Below are 23,886 nucleotides of genomic sequence, written 5' to 3' on the forward strand. Positions count from 1 at the left end.
GCGACACATATCGTTATCTCTGCGTTCGATTGAGGATGTCTCAAACACCCTTGTTTTCATGGGAAGAACGGTAATGCACAGGAAATGGGGAGTTCGATTCATTTTTGAGAGTCGGTGAGATCGGTCACAAAACAGTTAAGTCTATCTTTTAACACTAATCATGTTAACTCTCAGGGCAACTGCTTCTCTGTGTATGGAATTTAAAAGTAGTATTAGCAAAAGATAGTGCTGTCAATTTTGGCTCTTTTCAGAAATCCAGATAATTTGGCACAGCACAGGAACAACAGTTTGCTCTCTGCTGGTACTACCACTGCATGGATTATTATAATTCAGTCAGATTTGGCCATTCTTTACCTTTGATTGCCATGAGTACATTTACATGACTTTTAGTTTTTTCCAACTAAAGCAACATACAAAATTCTTACCATGCTTGGCTCTTAATGTTATTACCAAGTGCTATGTCTCTGGGTCATATGTAACACACATTTTACTTAACTAACCTTAACGTTCGCAACCGGCATATTACTGGCCGTTCGCATGAGTCGTTCATAACGGTCGCATCGTTCACGAATCGCGCATCAAACACAGCGACTACCGTCATCGCTGCTGGAGTCCGACACTGAGCTGGGAGGTAAAATGACTCGATAAAGGGAAATAAATATGTTTGGAATACACAGGAGATGACTGTAGATTGACTAATGTTCGTTATCTGAATCTACCGTAATGTTATCATTAGCTTGGTGGCTAGGTGCTAGCTAACGACAATAAGGTGACATCACAGACCGAGCCGACCGCGGCCTGGTTCTGCTGCTGTTAGCCCAGTGATTGACAACATATAAACTAGCAAGTTGCTCAATTTTGGTGACTGACGTTTACTTTTTTTTTTAGATGTTTTGTTATTGACTGATATGTCTGCTTAGTTAGCTTCGGCTAGCCTGCTAGCTAACCGTGTGTCTATTTTGGTATGACTGCATGGAGCTAGAGTAGTCGTGAATCAACATCAGCATCCACAGTGTGGCTCCTCTGGCCTGCTGCGGGCACCAGCCCTATAAGCTTTGACATTAGATAGCTAACAGTTCCTGGTTTAGTTGCCTTATCATATTTAGAATAAAGAGGATTTACATGTAACTATACCTGTTGAAATGTCAAAAAGTTATGTAAGCAAAATGTTATGATGTTAGTGATTCATGTAGCAGTAATGGCTCTAAACGTATCATTTGTTTAATGGCAGTTTAGTAATCTATATGCATGAAATGGCTGATTTATTTGTTTAGCTCCGTCTGTTGGCTGTATGTCACTTTAAGTGGAAGACGGACCTTTAAGAGTACTTGCATTGTGCTGTTCAGTATCTACATCAAAGACCCATTTTAATAGACTTGGTGTTTCACATCCTTATGTGACATTTTAAAGGCGTGTCCATAGACAATAAGAATATTAAACGCATCACAGGATTTTGTTTTGAGTCACTACATCGAAATTTAGTCTCTTTTTAATAGCGCTGCATCACCATTTCCATATTATCAACTATTCTCTAATTATTTTCTTTTCCTTCACTAGAAGTATGTCATGTTCTCTACCTTTACTTTGTAATCTTGCTGATTTCAAGACGTTTTTGACCATCTTTGGGCCCCTAATAACAGAGCACCGGGTGAGAGGGCAGTAATCGTTCAAAATGTAGCAACCATGTGAAGAAGCACGAAACCAAGAGGAAACCTTTACACTACATTTCATACTTTTCCTTTCACTGTTTGTCCTACTGCAGCTACCCTAACAAAGTGTGTACTGTCCACAGCCATGTGTCTGTGCTGTCTTGGTGGTTCAGTCAATGTGACTTATCTTCCGCTGCACAAAGAGCTGTGGGTCAGAGTATCCAAAACGCATACTGGCTTGCATTCTGCAAAATTTGGCCGGTTGTAAAAAGACATCCTGGTATTTTAGGCATACTGTTTTTGACACACATGTATGCAGACATACTAAATTGCTTTCTGGCATGCTAAACATTATGGAAGTAGGAGTATTGGAATGTAGCCCAGGCTACTGGAGCCAAGGAGGAGTGGCCATCTACTGATTGTCCTTTTAATGTCAGTCATATAAGACAAATAACAGGAATTACCTACAGTAGGCCTTTTTATTGAAGACGTTTTGACACATAGTCTACTCTCTGTAGTGCACATGTAGTTCGTAGATTTGTCTCCGAGTTGTCTCTGATGGTCCGCTAAAAAAGAGTAGTTATTCCCTGTGTCACCTGTGCTTCATTAGAGACCAGTGTTTGGTCTCCCTGTAACTTTTTCTCATGTTCTTCTCTCTCCCAGTCTCTGTTTATCTTGCCTCCGGCCACCCACATTCATGCTAAAAATTTTGGCCTACATTACCTCCCCACCAAACAAGATGTTAGACTACACCGTTTCTGCCCGTCCAGGGTGTTTTTGCTGCCTTTGCCTTCTTAGATGATCACAAACTCACCTCAGAATCCTTAGACTGCATCCGTGCGGCTCCAAACGGTGATAATTAGCTTTGTGAATCAGCGTTTGAGGTTTTAAGCCTGAACTTAGTTACACTTAATTGCAGTTTTTCCACAACATGACTAATACAGAATACATGTGGCATTATGGGACCACATTAGTTGCATAAGGTGATGGTGTACTAAAGTTAATTCTCTTTGACTTTACCACCAAATTATGGCTGGGCATTATAGCATAAAATATGATCATGCTCTTCTGTGGGGCTCAGGGGGGCTGCGAGCGGACACAGAGGTCATCCACGTTCTTTACCAGTAGCTGTAGTAAATGGCCACGTACTTTGAAGTGCAAGCTAAAAAATGCGGTGTGTTGTCGTGTTCATTTCAGCTGTTTTGTCCCGACTGAGTAAAAGATGTCAAAAGTTTATTCCTGTTAGTGACAGAAAAAGTATCAGGATCTTTTTATGGCCCAGCTCCACACTCGCAGCGAAGTCTGTGAACCAAACATGAAACATCCCAACGCTGGTTTACCAACTACTTTTATATTGTTCTGCTCTTTTCTAGCAATAATAGTCATCATTGTGCTGCTTCCCTTGTGAGTGCATTGGGATGCACAGCATAGTTGAGGTCAGCTGCAGTGGCTGGCTGTGTTGTTTTTGTAGCCCACCAAAGCACCCATGAGAAGCTAGGAGGTCCTGTATCAGCAGAGGAAGCCAGTGGCATGCACTCTGTCCCTCTGGTTCTCAGGATGCAAGATGGGCTGATCAATAGGACCGCCTGCCTGCCGGGGTCTAGACTCATCTAGCCGCTTTGGACCGTACCTCAAAGGAGAGGCTTGTATTTCTTGGGAAACTTTTCCTTCTTGTACACTGTAAATATTTTGCCTCCTTTAGCCGCTCTCTCATGCTGCTTACCGAGTGTGTTTCCCCTGCTCAGAGCACACACCCCTGTTCTCCTGCCTCTCTGTTTGATCTTTGACGCAGGCCTGACTGTTTAAAGAATATCAAAGAAGCATGGCCTACTGTAGCTTATCCTCACCAGCAGGGCAAGTCTAGGCCTTCTTTAGAGAGCCTGACTCATGTTAGTTTCACACGGGTTTGAAGGAGACATCGGTTACAGAGGTTGGCCGTACAATCTGAAAAATGTTGAGCAAAAACCAAAAGATAACTGCATCGCCTCTTTGAGTGAAAGTCACAGGCCCGAGCCGCTTTGTTTAGTGAGTTACTGAACGGCACAGAAGCAGAGACTTGTCCCTTTGTTGCATGTAAACTTTGTCACAGGCTTCCTTTTATGGAATGTGAGCAACAGTAGATGGAGACATAGCGTGACGTCACTTTGTTTGCTAATAGCTCTGATACTGTCATGTGATTGTTGCTGTGGTTGAGGGGAGAAAGCTCAGTAGCACGAAACGTTGAACAATTCTTTCACTTTCTGACGACTGTTTATCGAGTTAGAGAAAGTGTCAGACAGAAGACTCACCTGTGCGTCTGAATGCAACAATACAACTCTGATTTTTAGACTCTCTTTAGGCTCGTCAACTATTTGCCTTGTCACTAACTCTTCCTTTTTACAGGTGAGCGGACGCTCGGCCACCTCTGTTGCGATGGACGCCTGTGCCCGTATTAGAGGAGTCCCATTAAGGTCCCGGGCCTCAGTCCGGAAAGAGGTCTGTCTGCAGGAACTCTGCATTTTATCTCTTGAAAGAAGGGCTGCAAAAGTCATATTTTTACTGTCATCCTGATATGAACATGTGCAATAAACACTTTACAAAAGACACTGATGTTAAATACCATTTAATCTACATGGCATTGCATTAACAATCAGCATGCAAGAATTTTACCCATTTTAACCTGCAGTGAGCCAGAGAGAGAAAGAATATGGTTGATAAGACTTTGTGATGAAAAAGATGCCACACAGCGGAGAGACCGAGGAACTTTAAGTTTGAGCTAATATGCACAACTCAATATTTGTTTGTTTATCGCAATTCATATTGTTATTGCAATATTAAACAATGTTATAGCACATTTTCCTCGTATCATCCAGGCCTATTCAAAAGGAGATTTCAAGCCCTTCTCTCCAGTCATTATTTATCTGCCGTTACGTCTTGCATATCATTTTTTCATCTACATTTGCTAGACGACGTGAAGACAAATGTGAAGCATATAAGCTGTCATCTACAGTTCCTATGTCTTTCTGCTGTCACGCATGTTTTAAACATTCACTGTGTGAGGAACATGTTTGGTCTGAATCAAAAATTGTTCTTTTCACCACACTTTGCTCCTCCTCCTTCAGCCATCAGGCTTGCTTACATCGGCACCGAACTGACACCAAGTCTTTACTCGTTACAGCAGGGCCTGAGAACAATGTTTAAATTGATTGTTATCTGTCAGCCAGCAGCAGCGACCACATCAATCTCCTATGACTTGTTCATGTTTGTCTGGGCCATGTGGTGGAGGCCACTGTGAGCGGAGCATCGACGTATGTGCTATCTGTCCTTTTAAATGACGTTCTTCAATAAGTTTATTGTGCATGTTCAAATACAAAACATCACTTTGCACTAAAACTTCGATTGACATTGAAAAGCCTCACTTTTAGCTTGTGTCTCACTTTACACTCTGAGTGTTGGATCCTCTTCCCTCGTGTAATGATGATGTTCTGCTCATATGCAGAAGATCTTGTCTTAGTTGTTGGTCCAGTTTGTAATAAGTATGACGATACACATCTGTTTGTTTTGTGTGCTTGTGGTCAGTTGTTACACGATGTTTGCTGTAGATTTGGATGTGGTGAGATGTGTTTTCAGTAGAACGGACGGGCCACGAGTGTTTTTAAATGTCATCTTTTAAAAATAACGGAAATACCCAGAAAGTTCTTCAAATCACGTGTTAAAGCAAGAAGAAAATACTGTTGTGTTTAGCATTTGTCTCAGTGACGGACATAACATGCACATCGGTTTCCTGTTATTTTGTTGCTAACATATACTTAGCCTTACAAACCCTGCATGTGTGTTTGCAGACTGTGCGTGACAGTGGAGCCCAGTGTGTGAAGAGCCTCTTTAGGAACAGAAAGGAGCTATGCAGTGTTGGCCTGGAGCTCCCAACCAGAGACACCACAAGACTGACGGAGGTTTGTCACACAAACAGCAGTGCACACACATGCAAAGCTCGGCCACATTCAGACAGAAGACACATGAACGCTGACTGTCTGCTGTGCGCTTTCAGATTCATTTTGTGTGTCTGCCTGGTCAATGTGAAGGAGAAGATGTCACTCAGAAGGTAAGTGTTGAATAATTACATACTTGAGTTATGATAAAACGCTGAACGAATGTCCTGCCACTTGTCATAATTAATCCTGAAGTTTGGATATTATTTTAGACATTTGAGGTGGTAACAAAACTAATGTTCTCCTGGTAGGTCTTGTAATTTACCATTTAGCCTACAAGCTAATGTGCTTTTGTGTCCCACTCTTCCCCAGACTCTGTCATCTCTGCCAGCGGGGCTGTGCGAGCTTCTCAGATCCCTCCACGTTCACAGCCTGAAGAATGACGAGGTTCTGCTGCTCAAAGACTCCCGCAGGCTGACGGAGCACAAGGACGCTGGGCCGCAGGTAGGTGCTAGACTTTTCATGAGGAAGGAATGTGACATGTTCAGTAAAGCAGAAGTGAGAGGAGGGCCGGGAAGTGAGGGCAGAGAAAATGGGGAATTAAGAATAAGAGCTTGGTTCACTTGGGCCACATTTATATGAATATGCACGTCTTGTTCCTAAAAGTCTTTCTGTCCCTGAATGTAATGCACATACCAAGTTTCTCTCACGCTTTTGAAGAAACACAGGTGGGTAGGATAGCCAGGCGTGTTGTTTTTTCAGCCCACGGTTGCAGCCCTGTCCTGTGTGCCGTGTTTTGGTTCACACAGGCCCTGCCGCTGACTCTGTGGTTTTTGTCGTCCATTTCAGACAGTGAGACCAGACAGTTATCTGCTTTACAGAGCGGACGTGCACTGAGTGATTCTGTATTCTGCACATACAACAGATCGGCTTGCAATCAGTGTTCAGACATAACAATACAATTCCGGCCCTCCTCCTCCCGTCGGTCAGATTAGGATACGAAAATTCCCACGTGAATTCTGCTTTATTGGCAAATTCTTTTACACGATGAGCTAGTTTTGTTCCATTTAATCCCGGTACATGAATGCTTAGACACTTTAAAGGCTCTGTGTGCCTTTTAGTAACACATGCTGTCATTTTTCTCTCCATAAATCACCGGGAAACCAAGCTTAAGTTTCAGTATTTCTGTTTCCCTTCTCTTCCTTTGTTTTTTCTTTTCCTCTGTATCTCTTCCTCCACCTTCAGTGCTGGTTAAAGGCTGTATGTGTGCTGAGGCATAATCCCAGCACTAGTGTCTACCCTCAGGCCAGTGTAGCATCTTTGGTTGGTGTGCTTGGGTGCTACATGGCAGGCGTCCGCTATGCTCTGGAGCTTCAGGCTCTTCAGAGGGGCACAGCTGAGCCCAGCCAGCCTGAGGAAGACGACACCAACCAGTCAGTGTCATCAATCGAGGACGACTTTGTCACAGCCCTGGAGCATCTGGAGGAGGATGACACTGGAGACAATCCCTGTAGGTTCCACACCTAATCTTAAGTGGCATGTTGTAGCTCTTTGTCTTTTGCATAATCCAAAATAGAGACCTGAATGATAAATGATCTGTTTCTTTATACTATCATGATCTACATAATTATATATAACTGACAGGAGTCAGTTCATAGCTAGATGGCACTAATAAGTTACTTTCTCGTTGAGATGCACTTTTTCTTAATAAACAGCCGTTTTGTTCCTTTGTCTGTCTTGTAACATTTAGGCTGTCTTGTTTATAACCAGTTTTCTCCCCTCTGTCCTCCAACAACTGCAGCCTCCTATCGCCATTTTAAAAAGCGTGATATGGCATCGCAGACCGTCCCGGCCCACAAGAGGAAAAAGGAATTATCAGGCTCACGCATTATCATAGGCTCATCTTCAAAGAAGTATTCAGCCAAACATAGGTCAGGTCCAGATGTATCCGTCACAGTTCAGAGGTCAACATCAGGCATGGAGTCCCAGTGGACTTACTGCAGTCCTGGAGCTCGTCTCCCCTCTCCTTTAAATCATGTAAGCGAATCAGAAGAGTCAGACTGCTCCAGCCCCAGCCCAATCATTTTCCTGGATGAGGTGGGATACCAGAAGAGCCTGCTGGCCAAGCTGGATATCCCCCAGGTGCCGGGGGGCCCCAGAGAGAGAGTAGAAGACTCTGACTCTGAAGTCAGTGAATTCTTTGACAGCTTTGACCAGTTTGATGACCTGGAGGAGCTGAGCTCAGAGAGCTGCACTCTTGCACTTCCTTTGGACTCCATCAGTGTTCCCACCACACAGAAAAAGTCAGCGGGTTCTGGCTCCAGTGGGCCAGCATGTAAATATGTTTCCCGGGGCTGTTCAACCAAGGGTATGAATCCTCACCGCTTTGACCAGCCCACTCTCCCAGCCAATGTGAAAAAACCCACTCCCCTGAAACCAGGCTCTCCCTACTCACCTAACTCTGAGGTCCCTGACTCCCCCCGACCGATGCAGACCCCCTCTGACGAGAATGGAGGCCCTCTCTTCAGTCCTGTCAGCTCCTCAGCTTTCAGCCCTCTGGTGGACTCTGGTGGGCCACTGGAATACTTCTGGAAGACAGATGAGGAAGGACAGGACAGTTCAGAGCTACGTAAACCCCAGGATCTCTGCTCTCTGTATAAGACCTACTCAGACTTTGCCAGCAGTCTGTCCAAAGAAATTCTTGGATCTGTGTGTGGCTACCAGTCTGCTGTTGACATCAGTGACAACAAGAATCTCAGCTGTGTCTGTCATAAGGAATTTCAGAACCCTTCTGGCTATGTGATGAAGCTTTCAGAAATACAAGAGACTGTTACTGTGGCCAAATTGCAAAAGAAGTCCCCGTCTTTGAAAGATGGCATTCAGAGGTTTGCCACCGACCTGGTGGAAATGAGCTTGGGCAGCGCCTTACGAGACCTGCAGAAAGGTGTATCCTCCTGTACCACTACTTTGTGCCACCTAGCTGCCAGGCTCACCTCCTCTGTGTTCCAGATGGCTTTCCATGAGATAGGCATGCGCCGCGCTTGTGTGTTAAAGGAAAGAGCAATTAATGGATTAGCTGGTTTCCTGGTAGGAGAGGCTGTGTCCGGGGCACTGAAAGAATTCCTCACAGTAAAAAAGCAGATTTTCCATAGCACGGTGTCGCGTTTCGCTGCTGATCTGGCAGAAGAGCTGGTATTTGAAGGCATAATGGAGGTGTGTCAGTTCTCCCATCCCTCAACCCCTCGCACCCCTAGTGATTGGTCCTTTGGTCAGGGGCAAGAGGAAGAGGAAGAGGAGGAGGTGGTTTCCTCCTATGCTTCAGACTTGTCTGAGTCGGTTATCCAGGAGGCCTTCATAGAACTCTCTCAAGCTGATGTTGCCTTCACCAGCCAAGCGGCTATTAGTGTGTCTGTGGACAACATCTGTTATGTCAGTGCAGAGAACACTAGCACTCAAACCAGTAGCACCTATGCTAACCAGCAGGTGTTAAGTGCAAGCTCGGCTGCAGCTACCCCGGGAACCTCTGGAGAGGATGCTTCCTGCACAGTGAAGAAAGCATTGTTCACTGTATCAGGCATGGCCAGCTGTATTCCTGTGCCCCAAGCAGGCCAAGCACTCAACCATCTCCAGGACTCTGAGGAGACCTGTCAGTATACATCTAGCTTGTCAGATTCCCCACAAGTCAGCCCAACAGGAGTCACTGTGTCTTCATGTGACACAACCACATCTACTCAAACTAACCTTTACAGTCATGGAACTCAGACCCCGACTCTTGGAGGAGACCCCTCCCAAGGAAAGTCCCACTTCCAAAACTTCTCTGGCAACATGGTGGATATGATAGTAACTGAGGCTTGTGAGCTAATAACTTCCTCTAAGATGAAAAAGAGTTTTGGTGACTGTGCTGACTTCTTTACAAAAATCGGAAGCCGAAGGGACTCTTCTTCCAAACCTGAGACGGTTAATTATGAAGCTCCAGATTCCCCTTCAAAGCAGGGAGCTGGCAGGGAGAGTTTCAGATACGACTGCAGAGATCCTGGGTGTGTTAGGAAGGGCGGTCCTGTTGAGCAAGCAGTCGACCTTAGCATTCCTCGCATTTCCTTTCAAACAGAGTTTGACCCTAGAAGCAGAGGTGTGGCTGAAACACATCCTGTGATGATGGACACTCTGGATGTGCCGGGCACTGATATGACTGGCCAAAGGAGGATATCTGTTCCCGTAGATGACTCAGCTCAATCGTCAGGTCAAAAATCTGGTGGGACTCCGGGCACTCCTCCTTCGACCCCTCAGCAGCCCAATGAGGTGTCTAAAGAGAAACAGATAAAACAGTTTTCTAAGAAGCTAAAAACTAAGCTGGCTAAGGAATTTTCCCCTGCTACCCCTCCACCCACACCTCACTATCAGCCTGAGCCGGGCCCAGGCCCGAAAGACATCACCCCTGAGGCAGACAAGGCTGAGTTCATGCTCAAACTGATGAGGTCTCTCTCTGAAGAGGCAGATGGAAATGAGGATGAAGAGGAGGAAGAAGTGGCAGAAGAGGGTGGTGTTGGTGGGTCTAACAGATGCTTGGAGACAGGGCGTGGACGGCATGACCTGAACCAGGTTTCTGCTCGCAGAATGTCCAACAAAGAGGCTCTTCACTATGCTGAGCGTTTGGCTTGTCATATTGTCTCCATGGCAACAGAAATGGACACCATAGGAGGGGCAGAAGAAGAAGTAGAGATGAGCAAAGGCGGTGAGAGAAGGAGGGACAGTGTGGCTCAGTTCTCAGAGCAGACTCTGAACACGTTGTGGGTGTATGCAGGGGAGGTAGCAGGAGAGGTCATCAATGATGTGAAGAGGATGGTGAGCTCAGCACAGCACTGTCCATATCACCGCGCTGTTAGAAGGAGAAGCTTTGACAGATCTAACTCTGACTGTTCCCATCACCACCACCACCAACAACAACATCTGCCTCAACCCAGTATGGACCAGAACAGGGACTCAAGGGTAGGTAGGCTGGCTGAGCAATGGTCTAATGATCTGATAGCCTCTGTCTTCAGGTCTCCCACCTCCACTCCAAGCACGATCTCCAGCTCTAGCTCTGGTCTGTCCTCTGAGTATCCAAGCTGTGAGAGTGTGACAGATGAATATGCTGGCTACCTCATCAGGGTCTTGAAAAAGGAGGGAGGCAGTAGGGAGTTGGTCCTGGACCAGTATGCGAGCCGCTTGGCCTACCGCTCCATAAAGCTTGGCTTGGCCCATGCCAGTCGCAAGATAAAGCAGAGATCTCCTAACGCCCGCCTTCACTCCTCCAAGTCGCTGCCAGATGAATGGAAAACTTCTGTTAGTGAGGCCTCGTTGCCCATGGACAAGGTTGAGTCAGCTGTAAGTCCTTCAGGCGAGGATGCTCAGTGTAGTTGCAGAGACTCTGAAGAGAAGAGTCAAAGGGAGTACACGGATCTGGTCAACTTTGCAGAGTCTTTAGCTTACAACATCACATGTGATGTCACACGTAAGCTACATCGTTCCTCTGTACGACTGCCCAAGTCTCTCACTGACTCCTGTCTTTATAAGAAATCCAAACTTGAAGACATGGCAGAGGATCTCATCAGGAACTCCTTCTCCTGCCCCCTGCTGTCGAAGGAGACTAAAAGCAGGCATTACCACAGTACAGGAAGCCTGTATGATGGAGGCTACAGGGGTCGGGTGATGCAGGTCATTGAACATTATGCCAGGAAAATAGTGGATGACACTCTGCAGATGAGCATGGCTTCAGTTGGGTATTCATCCCGTGAGCACATGAAGGTCCAAGGCCATGACAGACACTCTCACACCCAGAGGTTGTCTCAGGGGCCATCCCTGGGTCAAGCCCTGGGGGAGAGGACCTGCCGTTATTGTCAGATCCAGGAGTGCCCATACTGCACCAAACCTTGCCGGCACCATCACCAGCCTGTATTGCAAAGGAGGAAGAGGGGGTCAGAATGTCAGGCAAGGGTCTCTAGCCTGGAGATTCCCAAGATCCACATTGACCTGGACCACAGGGCGGCATTTGCGGAGGAGATGGTGTCCATGGCAATGGAGACGGCTAAACGCGAGCTGAGCAACACCAGCCTGAATGCAGACAGTGGCATCGGCCATGATGGAGCCAGCTACGCCGAGAGCCTGACTGCTGAGATCATGACATCAGCCTTGTCCAATGTCTGCCAGACTGCCAACAACAGGTACACACACACATACACACAACAGATTTGCTATTTGCTATTTGCTATTTACTTCTTACCTAGCGAAACCATTTCACTACACAGAAATACATTTACTGAATTCTTAAATATTTGCATATTTGTGTCTCCTTCCATCTCTTTGTGCCTTTAGCTGTCCGGGCAGGGAAGCCACAGAGTCCTCTGTGTCCCAGCAGCTGAGTGTGGGAGATGACAGTCTGGGCAGCTGGTCTAACCTGAGCTTTGAGGATGAACACCTGGACGACAACAGCAGCTTCCTCCACCTCAGTGACAGGTATACAGGCACTAGCATACTGTCACATAGCATACCAAATATTCTCCTCTGCTTTATCCCTTCGTGACTGTTCTTAAATCTTATTAGACACTTAAACCCTTCACTGAGTAAAGATGTGTTGAGGTTTGGCATTTGCTTGAATAAGTTTATTGTTCCACTTAAAAACCTAACATGAACCAAACCTTAATTTATGGACAGAATCTTACGAAAACTTACCGGCACACAAAGTTTATTTATGAGGCGCCTGATGGTAATGGCTTCTGCATTGACTGTGGCTTTTTTAAACACACAAAATCACATGACAGGGGAATTTGTTTCTATTTGATTAATCTTAGCTCTTAGCTTGCCCAGTTTTGCTTCTAGCGCTTTTATTAGTGACAGTAAACCATCTGTAATGTGATCCGCGAAGGAGTGCTGACAAGTAAGCAGATTTCTGCACAGATCCTTTAATGAGCCGGGTTAAGGCTCAGGTTTAAGGCAGGTTTTCATATTTTCTGCCAGAAGTAGGAGTTTTGTAAGCGCTGCTGTAAACTAGTTACAGTTTTGTTTTCCCAGTGTTTACCAGAAACTATGCAGCAACACATTTTTGACATAATGACAGCTGGACGACCGGGGAATCCTTTTCCAACATGATTACAAGAACAGGTGGCACCTGTGTCCGTCCGAGCCACATATCCCAATGTGCACTTTCTATCTAATCTGAAATATTTACAAGGTCCACAACAAAATGTTTGTCAAGGGAATGTAACTTGTTAGCAGTTCGTTTATGTCTTTTACAGTTATTCTATTGCTATAGTTGGACCCGCTATAACAGGAGTCTCTGTGGTTGAGTCTATATGTGAGGTTGCCACAGGTCAGCACAGGGCACAGTGTGTGGTTTTGGGAATCTCATTTAGGCCTCACTGCCGGGATGCAATTTTCTCTGATTCATGCAAGTGTTGCATTATATCTGCGTATGTTGTCAAAGATTTGATGTAGCTGCCTATGTGAGTAAGTTTTCTGAGAATGTTTGTGAAATAAGCTAAACCACAAAAGGACCAAGTAGTAGTTGTGACAGAACTGGCCCCCTCTCCTCCATGGACATTCGATCGCTCTTTCTGTGTCTGTTTGCAAAAAAAAAACAGAAGGGGGAGAGGGCGGGACCACGTGTGTGAGTCTGAGCAGTCTCAGGGAAACGGCCTCATACAAATCTCCAGCCTCTGAAAATCAGGCTGTTGACATTTCTGGAAAACTCTGTTATCTCTATGGAAGCAAAACTGACAACATTTGAAATTCTTTCCCAAGATACCGAAAGAACAAAATGTGTTAGCAGCTAGTTATTTTAGCCATCGGGGCCAAGTCAGTGTATCATAATATTTTCTAAAGGTGTGTCTTTGACGGCATTCTGCACTTCAGGCAGTTTCGCTACAAGAACAAAGTCCACCATGTGTAATTCATTAGATTCTCGAAGAAAAAAACCTGCTGCAAACACTTTGCTCACCAGATGAAAAAAAACCACCTCCGAGCGCTTATCAGGACAGCGGGCATGTTGATTGACTAAACGAACAAGCTCTCACCAGGTGTCATTAGCTGAAACCGCAGGGAGAAAGCTGCCGCTGAGGTAATGCAGATTAAAGGAGGTATTTTTAGATATCAGAAATGTTCCTCTCTGCATGCCACAGTTTGCAGGTTCCAGCCAGCAGGCTAATTATTGACTAATTACAGAGAGAGTGTGTGTGTGTTGTTGTGCTGCTGTTGCCAGCTGGTTGTCCCGGTGGAACCCACAGCATGAGCTGGGATTATGTGAGGACAAGAATGTAATGATCTCACATTATAAGGCTTTAGCAACAAATTGTCTCAATCAACAAATTACGGATGAATCAGTGGGATATAAGGTGGAATAATGTGCAGCCGCCTGTGTTTTGAACGTCACCCGGCATTTAAAGGATTATTCCAAATGCCAGAAATGGTCATCCAGCTGAGTAATGTTTGTGGAAGCTTCATGATAGATAAGGTCATTACAGCAAGTGGGAAGAAACTGCTTATTACATCTAGATCTTCATTTGGTTTCAGGAGCTGTCCACTGCAAAAAGTTAGCTCTCAAAACAACAAGAATACAAAGTCGGAAAAATGTTATTAAGCAACAAGAACATTTTACCTGCTTGTTTTTTAAAACAAATAAAAACATCTCGTCTCCAAGAAGCTGAAATATTCTGTTGTATAAACAAGTTCATTTTCAGGATACAAAGACGATATTTAAGAGTTGTTTTATCAAGAAGAGAATTCACTGATATTGCACTCGTGTTGAAATAAGTCCATATAACCTGCAAGTGTGTTCCAGGACATAAATAGTTTGTCTTTGTTCTGTTGGTCTGTAAGGACACACGACTGTCGTGCTGTGACAGCTTGAACATAAAATACTGACTTGTTAATCATGATAGGATAAGACGCTTGACTTTGACAGAGGAGTTTTGCACTTCAGTGTCGATGAATGTCGTGTTTAATCTGGTTTCAAGCATCAATTTACTCGGGAAGATATTTAACGTGTAACTGAGATTTGTATTTTCTGTTCTAAGATTAAAAAAGCTTTAAATACTAATAACAGCCTATAAAACAAAAATAAGCTTATATTGCCTTGATTGAAGATATTTGATGTTAGTTAAACTTCTTGCACTAATGTGATTTTGTTAATCATGACAAACTCGTGTCAGTGTCTAAGCGGTGCGTTACCTGCCTTCTCTCTCCAGCAGCAATGGGAACAGCAGCAGCTGGAGCAGCCTGGGACTGGAGGGGGAGGCGTGTGAGGAGCGCATGTCATTCTCTCCCTCTGACAGGTTGGTCAGATGCTGGCTCACATGGCTAACCTTCTATCAGACATGGTGGTTCACCTAGAATGGGACAAAGAAATAGTTCAGTCATTGAGTTTACTGTGAGGACAAAAGAGAGAGTGAGACAGATCCACGAGTGGAAAATCTGGAACCATTGTTTTGTTTCATCATCTGAAAGTGATTTACAGGATTGTACGGTGGCTTTGATTTCTACTTTGTCTCATACTAGGAGCCACCAGCCCCCCTGCATGACCACACGAAAGCTGTAAATACAAGAGGGCTTGACATGGCTTCAGCTTGTTGATGTGAATGTCAGCATGTGATGTGTTGCTTTCTCTGAAAAACTTGCATGTCCTTTTGTTGCTTAATAGAATCATTTGAACATCAGACCACGCAGCCGTTCCAACCATGGGCCTGACTTCATATCAGAAACAATACAGAGATTAACCGCAACATTTATAAGTTCAATCAGTGCTGGCAGCTTTAAAATAAACACAACATCAGGCTGTTTGATGTGATTTTGCTCCAATCCATGCAGCCATTTGTTTCAGCTCGTAGCAATGCATGAAGGATCGACATGCTAACCCACATGCGCTGGAACCCCATCGTTGGAGGCTGAGAGTCGGCCACTAAACAGCCATGTTTTACATCCAGAAAGCTGCCACAGTTAGCTTATCCTCATCCTCCATTTCCACGTTTCCGGGCTTTTATTTTCCTTCAGCACAGCTCATGACTTCAGTTCTGTTTGGCAGCTGACAGCCAGTTCTCAGATGTCAGAGCTTACCGCAGACATGTGAACGCACCGACAGTTTAATCGGTGCTTCACTCCTGCGTGATCAGGACTGACAAAACAATTGAGGTGACAAAATATTCCCAGTGTAATGAAAACGTTTCTCAAGCGAGTTAATGCATGTTGATGTTAAAACTAGTGTAACATTAACTTAAACCAGTGGCTTCAGAGGACGGAGCCAAACTTTGGAGCATCACTGACGCAGAAAAGGGCTGAAAGTTCCTTTATTTTCAACCACTCAGGAAAAAAATGAGTAACCTAAACCCAAGTCCACTTCTAAGTGATGCCGACTAAAATCTCCTAGAGTGCATTAACCCTCTCTTCTTCTTCTTTGTGGTGTTTTTATCAAACAAAAGGCAGACAACAAAATGTCTTCATGTGGCGTTATTTAATTCTTTAGGGGAAACAAAAATAGACGCTGAGTTTACGCAGCAGTATAAAAGTCCTCAGAGTGTCTGTTTACAATCTTAGACGTCCCTTTGCTCCGAGGCCGTTCATGAGAGAATGAAGAAAGGATTTTCCAACACAACACGTGCTTAATAAAGACATCACTTCAGGTTCAAGTAAGCTGCGTTAACCTTCTCGTTGGTGGCACTCTGCCGAGAAGTGCAACAGTGCAGAAAGCAGTGCGTCTATCTATCATCATAATATCTGGATGGTTTTTGCATGGTTTGATTCAGCCCTGCTGATTTCAGCCGAACTATTATTTTCCATGTCGGTTCATCCATAGGTTATATTCCTGATCAATGTGTCCCTTGTTTGCTCTACAGAAGTTTGATCAGTGTTTCCCAATGACCGACACGACATCCTTTGAATCATTTGAATCCTTTTCAGCCAAAGGTTTTCTGTTTCCTGTCATAGAGGAGGAAAGAAGTTATTCCTTTCATAGTTGACGACTTAGCACTTCATTGATTTTGCTTGCAGCTCTTCCGTCAATGTTCTAAAGTAACTCGATGCTACATATCACAATACCCATCTCTATGGCAATGAAATACAAGCACAGCTCTATTTCTAGTATTGTGTCTTTGCACGGAGGATCAGTGAAGAGCAGAAGGACATTTCAGTGTCAGCCATCAGGGGGCAGGTTTCTCACAGATGCAGGTTTAAAGTTTACTTACTTCTTGTGTTGGGAAAAATAACCAAGATCGTCTCATTTATAAAATGGGCGGGGCTTGTCGTGGCTCCAATATATCACCCTCTGCTTGTTGTTATCAAACTGACAGTCGCTGTAAACGGCAGCAAATAAATCGATGGCTTTGTATTCATCGGGCCATAAATGGACACAGACGATAAATGGAGGCAGTCGATGCTGCCCTTTTTCTTCGTCCTCCTTCCCTCTATGTGACGATGTCATCCCCGCTTCATGATCCTATTCATGAAAGCAGTGAATGTGAAAAAAATGATATCCTCAGATTATATTGAGCAACAGAGTCTGAGCCTCTGAAGCCGCGCGGTGTGTCAACAAGACTGTGATTAACAATCTCATGAAGCACAGTAATGACTGTTTACCTGCTGGCACGTCACACAGCTAATATTTGCACAATTGTCAGAATGGATATGGAGCAGATCTTCAGAAAGGAAAAGTCAACTTTCACACTCATTTACTCTTAGTCACTGCGTCTTAACGGACAAAAGACGCTGAAGCACGAAAGTAAATTTACTGGAACTCAGAAAAAACGTTGACTGGAAATCTGCAGAGCCGTTCCCTCATCGAGTTTAAGATGCTTTCTGATCAGAGATATGATCATTAAGAAAACACTAACAGAATTATCTTTACATTGCAGCTTTCATACCGGGGGAGTAACTCAAACTGCTTTTACACTGAAGTGAAGAGTGCAAACGCAGCCCGATAATACGAAGCAATCACATGAACCAACAAGCAAACAAACAAGAACAGAAACATGGGAACAACACGCTGTGTGAGAGGTTCAAAGCAAACAAGCAGTGACAGATAGTTAAAGGCCGTGTTGAGTTAATACTTTATCAATTATTTAAACATGTTTGCATCTCTTATAACACTGCGTAGAGAGTTCCATTGTTTTGATGCAGAGTTAAACAGTGTTGAGCTGCAGATCCTCTCGTGTCTTCAGAGCGGTGAAGAGGCTGTGAAGGATCGTAAGTGTAGGCCGGTCTCAAACCATGAAGAGCCAGGAATCACGTAAAAGCACCTGAGATCAATCCTTAAAGCAGAAGGTTAGCTACCCTGAGATGAGCTCTCTTTGTTGCCCTCGTACAGAGAGTGAGGGCAGAATTCTGAATGAATTCTAGTTTACAAATTGATTGTAGTGAAAAGACAATCGCAGCAGTCAAGCTTACTTGAGATGAACGCGTGAGCACGTTTTTGGCGTCTTGTTTGGAACGGCTGAACTTTTGTGATATTTCCATATTGTATGAAGTAGCTTTGCCCGCTGTGCTTCTGATGTCCTGCATATATCACAGCCGCCTTCTTCTCACTCACCTGTGTGACTTTTCTCATCCAACAGTGACAACACAGAAGACAAGGAGGCTGAGGTCAAAGAGGAATCCAGCGGTAAGGATTCACTTTTCAGAACGCTGTAGGAAGAAGTAATTCTGTTTTATAATCCAATAAAATCTTTTGTGAACAAGTTTTTTTATAAAAATGTAGATTTATACGAACAAAAACAGTTAATATATCACATTTCTGGACAGCAGAGGGGTATGAGGGGAGAGAAAGCCCCCTCCTAAAGCCCCCTCCTAAAGCCCCCTCCTAATCTGCGCTCCCCCAGATTCAGAGCAGTCCGTGTCAGCTGGCTGTGTACATCTGTCTGCATGTCTGAGTGTGTTGTAGTCGGGGATTTTACCACCCCCGTATTCAGCCACACTAATGCTCATTCATTCACTCCTTCCACAGCCACTCATTCTGCAACATGTGTGCGTGTGTCAACCCTCGGTGAGGGAGGGGGCCGGGGGCTCCTCATTAGGGCTGTTCTGCTGTGGGAGCGTGGGAACCATAGACTGTACATACAGGCCTGTAACACTTTCCTGATGGAAGCTTGATTAGTTAAACTTTAGAAAATAGTTTATTAAAACGTGATCAGGTTTTCTTTCACACATTTTTAAGACTTTATTTTAGATTTCTTTGTAAAGAACTTTGAAAGTGGGAAACACACCGGACACATAATGTGGGAGGGGCTCTGGCAAGCTGCTGCTAAAATCTGCGATGAGAAGTAGACGTGTACTCCAGCTTGTGCAGCAAAAAGCTGAAGGCTAACTTGCTGTTGTAACTTTTCCCCCTTCATGTGATTGTCTGTCAGATCTGCCCACATACTGTGTGTTTTAGAGATAGTGTTAGCGCTCAGCCTCGTGCAGAGGAGACAGATGAGTGTTGAGGAGGGCCAGTCGGGGAAAAGAGCAGCAGAAACATGTGCTGATGACTCATCTTCTGTGCAGGGACTCTGTGTGTGGACCGGACTCAGGTGCAGGCTCCCAGGACCGCTCTGGTCATAGTGAACTCTGATTTCCTCGGCCCTCAACACGTGACCCTTGACCCCCAGCTCCGGAGCATGCTGCAGTGGGTTGCGGCCTCCATGTCTGACATCCCTCTGATCCAGCTGAGTCCTGACAGAGAGCTGCAGCAGGTGAGCGCCTGCAGTCTCAGGTTCCCTCTGTGGTGTTTATGATTAAACACAAACTCATTCCATCACCGAGTCCGAGCGCTGCAATGAAAGGACTCATTCTTTCTGTGGTTGTTGGTGTTGGTTTTAAAGGATAGTCATCCTGTAGTGGTATCCTGGTTTCCACTACAGTGAGCTTTGCTGTGGAGACAAAATGATTAGCTTATGCAATCATTAGGTAAAAAATGTAACCATAATGTTTTACAGTGTCCTGGTTCTCAACATACCTCTAAAGCCCTGTCAGGGGAGGTCAAGTAACCCTTCTTTTACACGGCCAATCTGTTCTTAGTCTGTTCCTTTCAGTTTATAGCTCTTTATTACTGAGCGTACTTTTCTTCATTACTTTCTTACTCACTCTTATGTTCTCTGTAACCGTTTACTGGATAAAAACAAGCTCTCTAATGTCTACAACTTTTACAACTAATGGAAACATTTCCACAGTCCAGTCTTGGCAGTGAACCCAGCTAATAAGTCTGAATCACAGTGATAAGACATGTATTACGTACTCATTACTGAGGTCACTGATAACTGTGTGACCTTTCAGCTCCCAGCGGTGGTCCAAAGGCTCCGGGAGAGGAAGTGGAGGGTGGGAGAGCTGCTGCACACGCTGCTGCGCTACTGTGAAGACATCCAGACACACAGTCAGACCCGAGAGGAGGCACTGCAGGCGGGCAGAGAGCCTCACCGCACCCCCCTCTTCCAGTGGCTCCTGGAGCACGCCTAAAGCCTCTCCTCCTCTCTCCTCTCCTCCTCTCTCCTCTCCTCTTCTCTCCTTTGTTCCAAACAGGGCTTTGCAAACTCCACCGCCCCTAGAGGGCGCCATACAAATCAGCAGATCTAACTTACTCTGATGAATGTGGGCAGCGTGTTCTGCATTGCATGCTGTGACCAAGAGCTGTTGTATTTTTCTTTCCACCTTCTGTTTTGTTGTTGCAGTTTTATTTTTAATCAGGATGATATCATTCGCGTTGATTTAGTGAGCTGTCATTCCCGCCCACCTGCACCTGTGATTGAAGCCCTCACACCTTGCTGCCGCTGTGTTTGAGCTACAGAAAGAAAAGGAGAGAAGGCAGAGAGGACAGAGAGGGGGGGAGAGAGAGAGAGAGAGAGGTCCACACCCCATCTGTTCCAGACAGACAGAAACGCAGTGAGTGGAGAGGAAGAGAATGTGTTTTTTGTTAGGGAATCCCCATCGCTGCTGGGCTGGGTGATGTCATAACACACCCACAGCTCACCTCTGTGGTGCAGTTTCCACATGTCAAGAGACCAACTGTGCGCACACATCAGCAGACAACACCCTCATATCATCAGAGGGGATCCAAGATACACTGATACGTCCTCCTGTAGTATTCCATAACTGTATTAATCCGCTCAGAATGACCGAGCGTCGTTCATATTTTGGGACTTGACCGACATGCTGCCATACGTACAGAATGAGATGATATAGTGAAGCTGTAAACCCGTATCTTTAGTAATTGCTGTCACGTTGCATTGATGATCAAAGAGCCATTCATTCGGCAGTAGATTGATAAATAGCGCTTGATGAAGTTGCCTCTCGCCAGTGTTGGTAATCATGTGTAATACTGTAACTCTGCTCGCCTAGCCTCAATCCTTTTGGTTGTCAAACTTAGTAAAACCACAGAGTGGATGATGTTTACTCGGGTGCTCGGTATTAAAAAGAGAAAAGTCTATTTTTTGAAGGTAGAGTTTGTCTAATCTAACATGAAATGCTGCTCCAAGCTCTGAAAGAAAGCCATGAAATTGGTCCAACGTTGCCAAATGTAGCTCAGAAGGTGACTCTCCTGCCCTCCGGTCATCCTCGTCAGTGGTCCAGTTTGGGGAAGATCCAGTGACGCAGATCGAGGATCTTGTAGTAATTAAAGACACCGCTCCGGTCTGCACCTCCAGAACCACAAACCAAACAGCGTGTGCATTGCTCAACCCTGGACTCACACATTTTGTCAGACACCCAAACTCCACAGTCACCTTGTGGAATGAAGAGCTGCAGGATACCACAACTTCCACACAGCACTCACTCCTCTAACACACACACACACACACACACACACACACACACACACACACACACACTTCCCCGGTTACTCACCAGCCCCCATGTGTACGTCCACGCGCACAGCACTACCAGCTCCATGCTGAGATGCACTTTTCTATGATTTATCTGAGGAGGGACGGGGCATTTCCAGCCGTGAATTTCCTCCTCTGAGTTCACTCCCGGCGTGCACGGTCTGCTCTGCAGTCCGTTAACGTACATGCACATTCACCCCCCCGCTCCTCCTTACAGAAAGGTTAATGGGATTCGTTTTGGTGTTGCTTTGTATTCATTGCTTTGTTAAATGAGGGACCTAAAGGACGACACGATGCTCCTCTAACTGATGTTTTCCCTCTTGAGTTCACAACACTGTAATATACCACAGCCTCGCATCTATTATATAAACTATTATAAAGTGTTGGTGGTGTTCACCTGCATGGCTTCATCTTGATTAAAGCGACACATTCTTCTTCTTCTTAATGTATTGGACACACTAATAGCCTCTTCACTAAGCCCCGCCCCCTGCAGCTTTTGTATATCAAGCTTTATATTTCTCAGCACGGTGAAGCAGCGCGTTTATGAGGCTCTAATGAGATCATGAGTGTTTTAGAGGGCGGTGACGTTTCCTTAGTGTTGCCAAAAACACAAACAAAAAGTGTAAATAACTTATAAAAGTATTTTTATCTGCGTAAGCTGCAGTCTTAGCATTTCCTTTAGAACAACATTCGACATCGTGGTATGATGTACGCCAAACATATGATTCCTGAAGCCTTATTGACGTTTTGTAGCATAAATCGTGACGTATAAGTTAGCAGCTAATCAGCGTTCTGTTAGCACAAATATTGATTTGGTATTAAATTATTACATTAGAAATAAAAGTTGGAAACATCTCTACAGTGACATGAACAGAGGTCTATTTCCTCTTGTTCTTAAAGGTCACCTGCCGATTATAATGCTACTTATTTGCAAGGGACATGTAGCTTAGCATCAGTCTTTTAGCATGTGTGCTACATATCGTGCATAAGAACATCCATATCATTTTTGAGACCCTTTAACGGGACTGTCCTGTTAAAATGAATCACTTAAAGGCATAAAATTCAGCCAGACGTAAACTTGTGAAGCTAAAGTTAGCTTAATTAGCAAGCTAGCTAACATTAAAGCTAACAGTTTGTTGGCTAGAAAGGAAAAGCCTGTTCATGTGCTGTTGTTTTGAATATAAGAGAGTGTTACATAATAAACCTGCAAACTGTGATTTTAAAGTGAGAATGAAAAGCTTGACACACATAGCAACAGTAACCAAAGGGGGCGGGGCTTAGTGGAAGGTGAATTGATCCGCAGTGATTCGTCTGTGTCCACACTGCCTCACAGTATGCTGCGGGCCTCTGCAGGTGCCTCGTCTGTTACTGCTTCATGTGTAGGCTGCCAAATGGTCTTATGATATTAAAGTGTTTGTCCTGTATGATTTGTTTACACGCTAAGATGAATATATATCACAAAATCAGCTATTTTTAAAAAAATCCAAGGTGACACCCACGTTACGCCTACTGTTAAAGGTAATAGTAGAACAGAAGAGACAGTGAAGTATTAACCTGAGACGTGTGTGAGTGCAGATATCCTGGTTTACATGAAAGGAATGTATTAGGAGTGGAGGACATGAAGAGAACGTCACAGTGTACAGATTATCTCCCAGTGTGAATGTGTAGATGTTGAAGTAGGACTCTTTTCTGTTCCCCAGACTCTCCTGGTTTCTTTCTTTCTCTACTTTACATTCCTGTGCATCCCCAGTAACCTCTCGCGCTCTGCCGTTGTGTTTGTGAAAGCTGAATGTGCACCTGCGAAACTCCTTTTAGAAGCAGACTGTGAATCTGTTTTGTTGCTCCCAGTGTTACTTTCTGCCTCCCATCTGAGAACATAAAAGAGAGAGAGATGTACCTCACCTCCACTAACCTGTGTGTTTCCCTGCTCTCCCTGTAAAGTCCTGCCAAATGAAGATATTTAATAAATTATGTAAGTTATATAACAGTGAGTTCACATCTTGTTCTCCCTCGTGGCATTGCTGAATAGTTTACACATTCTGAGCTTGAGGTCAAAACTCAAAGTTTGTTTCTGTTAAAGCTTGGTGTGACAATAAAGCTTTTTCATGTGCTCTTATTTTGTCTTTTTATGACATCATTGTGTCTCTCTGTGTGATCTCATTGTTTTCCTTTGTTGACTTGTGGACGGACACACAGATGTAGTCCAATCATTTCCAAACAGCTTTCTGTCCTTCGGTGAAAAAACTGCCTGTTGCAGATTTAACATTTAGTATCCCATAATTAGTTCTTAAAGATTAATTGATTAGTAAATAAAAAGATAATTATTCAGGGGCTCTGGTTTGGCTCGGTGGGTAGAGCATAGAGGCCACAGTCCTCCGTGCAGCGGCTGCAGGCTCGACTCCTGTCCTCGGCCCTTTGCTGCACGTCATCCCCTGCTCTGTTCTCCCAACACTTCCTGTCTCTCCTCAGCTGTCCTGTCAGTACGGGCAGAAACAGCCCAAAATACCATTTAAAAAAAAA

At 44.6% G+C, this 23,886-nt stretch overlaps 1 protein-coding gene across 2 annotated transcripts; it reads left to right on the forward strand.

The window, feature by feature from the left end:
• Nucleotides 1-597: 597 nt before the first annotated feature.
• On the forward strand, nucleotides 598-23,482 carry akap11 (A kinase (PRKA) anchor protein 11). 2 transcript variants are annotated; one of them, XM_069662889.1, is made up of 12 exons: nucleotides 598-631; nucleotides 4,032-4,124; nucleotides 5,471-5,581; nucleotides 5,677-5,730; nucleotides 5,930-6,061; nucleotides 6,803-7,067; nucleotides 7,359-11,757; nucleotides 11,909-12,049; nucleotides 14,776-14,862; nucleotides 18,130-18,176; nucleotides 19,058-19,245; nucleotides 19,826-23,482. In XM_069662889.1, exons 2-12 carry the CDS (start codon nucleotides 4,062-4,064, stop codon nucleotides 20,003-20,005), a joined length of 5,667 nt encoding a protein of 1,888 aa, XP_069518990.1. In that variant the 5' UTR covers nucleotides 598-631; nucleotides 4,032-4,061; the 3' UTR covers nucleotides 20,006-23,482. The 2 variants fall into 2 exon arrangements, with proteins under 2 accessions (XP_069518990.1, XP_069518991.1); XM_069662890.1 differs by having other exon boundaries at nucleotides 14,779-14,862.
• The last annotated feature ends 404 nt before the right edge of the window (nucleotides 23,483-23,886 follow it).

The sequence above is a fragment of the Semicossyphus pulcher genome, unplaced genomic scaffold (genome assembly GCF_022749685.1).
Source record: "Semicossyphus pulcher isolate SPU_LCO1_2020_fin unplaced genomic scaffold, fSemPul1.0.p SCAF_15, whole genome shotgun sequence".
NCBI lineage: Eukaryota > Metazoa > Chordata > Actinopteri > Labriformes > Labridae > Semicossyphus > Semicossyphus pulcher.

Bases quoted from the DNA above. Each gene is read 5' to 3' on its own strand.
- akap11 (XM_069662889.1), top strand. From the start codon at position 4,062: ATGGACGCCTGTGCCCGTATTAGAGGAGTCCCATTAAGGTCCCGGGCC. The intron at 4,125-5,470 runs GTCTGTCTGCAG...GTGTGTTTGCAG, and splicing joins GGGCCTCAGTCCGGAAAGAG to ACTGTGCGTGACAGTGGAGC. The intron at 6,062-6,802 runs GTAGGTGCTAGA...CTCCACCTTCAG, and splicing joins ACAAGGACGCTGGGCCGCAG to TGCTGGTTAAAGGCTGTATG.